This window comes from Eurypyga helias, unplaced genomic scaffold, assembly GCF_000690775.1.
Source record: "Eurypyga helias isolate BGI_N326 unplaced genomic scaffold, ASM69077v1 scaffold4945, whole genome shotgun sequence".
Lineage (NCBI taxonomy): Eukaryota > Metazoa > Chordata > Aves > Eurypygiformes > Eurypygidae > Eurypyga > Eurypyga helias.
The window spans coordinates 37,055-42,760 of NW_010250747.1; the positions used below are offsets into that span (position 1 = coordinate 37,055).

Genomic DNA, 5,706 nt, shown 5'->3' on the forward strand with positions numbered 1-5,706 from the left:
ACCGGGACTCACATCTGCAAGGCTCAACGTATGAGTGGTCAAGGGGAGAGGGCCAGCAGGCACCCCACTGCCCTGGCAGGCTCAGGCAACAGGGAGCTTCTCTCAGGTACCTCCTGGGACCTTTCCAGATTTTCGGGAGGTTTCTGTTTGCTTGCTTTTTAGCAGTTTTTATTATTCTTACAGTGTTCTTGCAAAGCTTTATGTGGGAACATTACTCAGTTTCCGAAAAAAGAAAACCTGTGAACCTGGGGACTGCTCAATTAAATTTGAACAACCTGGATAATAAACTTAAAATGAACACACATTAACACCAAAGGCATTTTCTTTACGGTGTTTATTTTAAGCGTTAAGATTCCTCCACAAAACGCTTTGGTCAGTCTCTTCAAACTCTGGATTGCTGTAGCCCTCTTCTAGACCTCCTCTTTGATCTTGGATCATGCAGTCTGTCTCTTCCTGTGACTTTCAGAGGTAACGGCTGAATGTTAGGCTTAACCAAACAGCCGCCGACTCCGTCAGTAGGTTCCAGGGCCGCTGGCCTGCTGTTGGGCTCCACCAAGGCCCCCTCAGCCACGGCGTCGGAAGGTTGTGGAGATGGTGGCACTTTGGTGGGTGTCACCAAAAAGTCATCAGCCACTTCAGCGTCAGCGTCTTCGTGTTTCTTTAGCGACTGAAAAGTGCTATCGAAAGGGGAGGAGGTTTCAGTTGGGGTAAACACAGATTGGTCTGAAAACTGAGAGAAAGCACTGTCCAGAGAGCTCATGGATGACACAGATGGAGACGTTGCAGGAGAAGACAGGCTAGAAGAGCTAAATCCTGAGCAAATATTTAATCCCTCTGGCATCGGAGGCAGGAGGCAATGGGATAAGTCTTTCTTTTCAACGTTTTGATTTGCATTGTCACTTTTACCAACATTAATCCCTATAATCAAGCTCTGATTGATAAGCTTTTGCCCCTCCATCTGCAGTGACCGAAGCTGACGGAGATAGTCTTCATCTTCATGGGACAGGACAACGTCACAGCTGGTTTTGCGCGTTGCCTTCTCATGACCGTCGCCAGCGCGGGCAAAGCTGGGGGTGAGGAGGCCGATTGCCGGCTCTGAGGAGCGCCTGTGTCTCCTCAAGCTCTTGAGAACGCCTGAGGTAGCTGCTGAAGAGAAGCCCAGTGCACTGGAGCAGAGAGACTTGTTCTCCGAGTTTTCTTGTGATGAAAACTTACAGTGAACATCAACAGAAATCGTCAACTGTTTCGATTTGGTTTTACTTGGGATTTCATCCACCTCCGTCTGCTCCGAATCACCGTCGCTCAGGGTGAAGACAGACTCCCTGCTCCTGTTATCCTGATCTCGGTTCTTAATCCAGTCGCTGGAAGAGGAGTCAGCTTCATCGTTCACCTCGTTTTCCAGGCTGTCGTAGGAAGAGTCGTTCAGATGGAGGGAGGCAGCATCTGGGAGGACAAACCAAGTGTTAACACATCAGTGACTGAACCACCCTGCTGACAAGCAGCTGCGCTGGGGTTTTTTTTTTGCAAGTATCCTTTACTTTCAGGAGCATTTGCCCTTTAAAGATTCTTCAAGCATAAATGCCAGTAATTTCAGAAAAAAATAGTGTCTAATTTTGAAATGGAAAGATTGTGCCAAGTTGCAGTTCAGCCAAGCACAGGATAAAGGCACAAATAAGGGTGAGGGGGTTTTCGTGCTTGGGGTTCCCTTTTTTAAGTGGGGAACTTCAGTATTAGGCAAGCCAGCTGTGAACAGTAATTTGCATACAGAATATTACAGTAATTTATTGAATGTTTATATTCATTATTGAACACTGAAAACATCATTTAATCTTTCTTTCCTTCTTTTGAACAATCAAGGGCATACTTTGTATTTTTATGCTCTTCTAGAAATTACAGTATTTTTAAGAGCAACGCTATGAAGAAAGTGCTAGTCTCAGTTTAGACAGCCACCGCATGTCGATGGAGAGGTGCACACCTGCGCCCTGGCCCAGATATGCCATGATTGGAATTACATTAAATCTCTTTTGCTCTGGGCCGTGCTAAGCTGACTTATCTCGCGTTTGCAGCAGGGAGAGTTCACGCATGGGTAGCCACCACGCCTCAGCGCCTGCCTGAAAACCAACTCAGCCGCCGCAACCTCCTGTGCGCCTGGGCTCTCAGGCCCAGCTCATCCCAGCGCAGCAGATCCCATGTGGGAGGGGGCAGGCCACATTTCACGGAATGTCACCAGCTTTCATGGGAGGCAGAGCATGGGGAGTTTGGGAGGGACACGTGGAGTCAGTCTGGCATGCCGGAGCAAGTGCCATTACCCCTTTCAGTATTGGCCAGCTGTGCCAAAATTTATTTTACAGAAACATTGCTTTAGAAATATTTTAGGGAGAGACCCAAAACTGCAGTCAAAATCAGCGTTATCACGGGGCTGGAGAGAAGAAGGGTATTAATGATATTCTGGAATGCTCTGCCAACTAGTCTGTCAAACTATGATTTTTCTGTGGTAGGAGCAAAATCTGCATGTTCTTTTGAAACTTGGGAGATCCATGTCTTTTGAGAATGAAGACTAGATGCTTTCAACTCTCATATAATGCTGTGTCAGTTGTATTATAACCACTGTGGATCACTGACTTCCTGATATTCTGGGAAAACATAGGCTAGGGCAAAAATTCTAGACTCAAGATGAAACCTTCTCTGGATCTTTCTTTTTCTTTGTTTCACATCCCCCCTGTTTTTTAACACAGGGGTTCAGATGACTGGAATAGGAGCAAGGGATTCTTTGGATCATCTGATGTACCTGAGCCATTCTCTCTCTTGCACGTCATCAGTATTTCTCCAAAGAGGGAGGTAATTTCGTCTCCAAAAATCCTGCAGCAATTCTCAGTGAGGAACTGTACCAGACTAGAAATCTGCAACAAAGCAATGAGAAAGAGAGGTCCTGTCAGACCTTCCATTATTTCACCAAAGGCAAACTCACCATGCAGATGAGGAACAGGAGCAAACTGCCCATTTGTGATGTGCTCCGCGACAGCCAGGAACTCCTCTCCCAACCTCCTGGCCCTGAGGAAAACACCCAGGCCCAACTAAAATGTCCCAGTATACATGCTTGTATACATCTTTTCCTTTTCTGCTGGAGGAGGGGAGGGGGATCTGTGAGAGCACCTTCGTGGTATTTTGCTAGCCGGAGTTAAACCACGACATCTACCCTCTCCTGTTCCAAGGCGATCTTTGGGGTGACAGAAGCCCTTTGCTAATACACAGGGTACTGCTTTATGATCTCTCTCCCCTTCTTCCAGGCAGGTTATGGATCAATGAACATTTCTGGAGCCCTGATAAGAGGACAAGTCCTGATCTGAAGAGGTACTGACTGTTTTCACATTTCCAACCAACAGCCTGGTTGAAGAGGATAAAGGTCGTTTGGGTTTTTTACTACATTGCAGTGTCTCTTACCTTTTTTGTAAATTCACTTTCTATATCCGGAGTGGAGGAAACAGGAGGCCAGAGCAGGCTAGGTGCAATGCAGATAGCCAGATTAAATGCATTCATCTGGTTCTCTTCAGATCGCATTTCTATACCATGCAGTACTCCAAAGATGTAACGTAAGAGGACAACATTAGCTCTGGGGAGCTGCTCTATTAACCTGAAAACATACACAAAAGTAATTCTTCAAATTAGTGACTTGACAAAATAAAAACCTTGAAGATAATATTTTTCAGGGATACGCACACATCAAGCTAATGAAAAGACAGAAGGAGGGTAACATGGTCCACTAATTAAGCCAGGGAGTGTGTCTAAGAGGAGGCATTGCTCAGCTGCTTTCCCTCACTGTGACACATCTCTGAAAAGTTTTCTGGGAGGACAGAAAACACCCTTATAATTAAAGTTAATTATAAGATAATTAAAATTACACTCTGTCAAACTAATGAACCAAGTGCAATGTATGACGTGAAACTGTATTTCACCCAAGGTGCCTGAGAATTCCCTATTCACTCAGACAAACAGTTCAGTTGTCTCTCCCTGCCATCCAGTTGCCATAGGTACGTGTGAGGTCAGCTAGTGTACAAAGCTCTGTTTCCCATGACAGAAACTTTGCTCACTTTCTCTTATCACCTGCAAGGGTGGAGGCTTCCCTTGTCACTATGCTGCAGTATTTCATTCACAATTCCATTTTGGCTTGAAAATGGTCACTAAAATATAGAGATGAATGAGGGGCAATGTATGAGGAACTGACTCCAGCTATCCTTTCACCCAGAACCCCTAAGTTCCCTGCAGGTGGTTTAGGGTTTGGTGTCAGGCAAAAATCCAGGTCTTGGACAGCGTGTTTATAAATAAGAGAAATACTTTTTTTTCATGAATGGTTATTTCATTTATTTACTGGTATCCACAAAAGGCAGAAAAGCAGGACAAAAGAGATTCAGTAAATTGTACCACACAGGCAATCGCTTAAGTATTTAAGTTTGAATGCACTGTCATATACAAAGATATTTTTAGCATCTATTAAAAAAATAGGAATTTGTAAGTTGAATATTTAGTATTCTGCATGCTGGGATATAAATTTACAGGAGAATACAGACAATATAAGTAACTCTACCTTTGGATGCTTTTTATCTTCTCTTCATTATTTCCTTGATCCATCACAGAGACCCACTTATCACAGAGCTGGGATGACAAAATGCTGCCTGGGATGTTGCGAAGAAAATCCTTATCAAGAGAAAAGAAGAACAAAACACATGAACAGCTGTTCTGAAGCACGGGAAGGAGTAGGTGGAAGATATGCAGGTACAAGAGGATGTATCAGTGGGACAGCACAAGCTGACAAAGATCTTGTTCCACACAGCAAGCAAAACCCGCAGAAAATCATCTGAGATAAAGAAGTACTTTGGATTATGCTTAAAGTGAATATTTTCCAGTCTTTCCTCAACCTTTCCTGTCAAAATAGAGGTCTTCAGATGCTTCATCTGCTATTGCTGAACCAAAAAACCTGCAGTGGGACCAGTTATTTTGATGCTGCATAATGTCTGTCTTATCACTTACCTTCATCTCTAGTCCCCATTTCTTCTCCTCAGCTGGCAAGCTCCATAAGCCCCCCTGGGCACCCCTACCTTTCTTCCCCAAATCAATTGCTTTTGGTAATGGAGTACTTACACTAGTCATGGATAGTCTTGCTCCTCCTGTTTCCTGATACACTGGCAGGCAAACTGTTGTGACTTGGGAAGAAGCACAAATCCTAGCTTCCCAAACAAACTAGGGTAAGGGAAGCTGTGATATGCACATGAGAAACACATTTGCTCTTACGTAGTAACACTTCACTATGATGAATAAGAAGCAATTGCCCCTCAGTGGAACTGTTACCATGGGATGAGTGATGCCCACCAGCACTCTGCATGCTGCAGCTGTCCTGCATGACCCGAATCCACCAGTAGGAAAGTGAGTGTCAAAGTGCCACCCATGAAAACCCCTCACATGGTAGCAAGAGGAATGGCTTTCTGCAATGAAAGTATTCCACCAAAGCAGTGCTTGCTTGAGAGTGGAGATAACTATTTCTTCTAAGCACAAACTACACATGAACAGATGCTCTGTACTAAAATGTGAACAGAAATATGCTGATTCTCCTCGTAGCTGAAATTTTACTGAAGGCCTGGGATGCTTTTTACACAAGCAACATTGTTTTTAACATACGAGTCTGTGAGAAATAATAATTATTATTATTATAAT

At 44.2% G+C, this 5,706-nt stretch overlaps 1 protein-coding gene across 1 annotated transcript in view; it reads right to left on the bottom strand.

Annotated features, from left to right (window-relative positions):
- Positions 1-339: 339 nt before the first annotated feature.
- Positions 340-5,706, bottom strand: part of LOC104509736 (rho GTPase-activating protein 20-like) — a 20,099-nt gene continuing 14,732 nt past the window's right edge. The window contains 5 exon segments of the mRNA XM_010151772.1: positions 340-429; positions 431-1,443; positions 2,789-2,900; positions 3,442-3,631; positions 4,583-4,692. Of these exon segments, the coding sequence (XP_010150074.1) occupies positions 340-429; positions 431-1,443; positions 2,789-2,900; positions 3,442-3,631; positions 4,583-4,692 (1,515 nt within the window).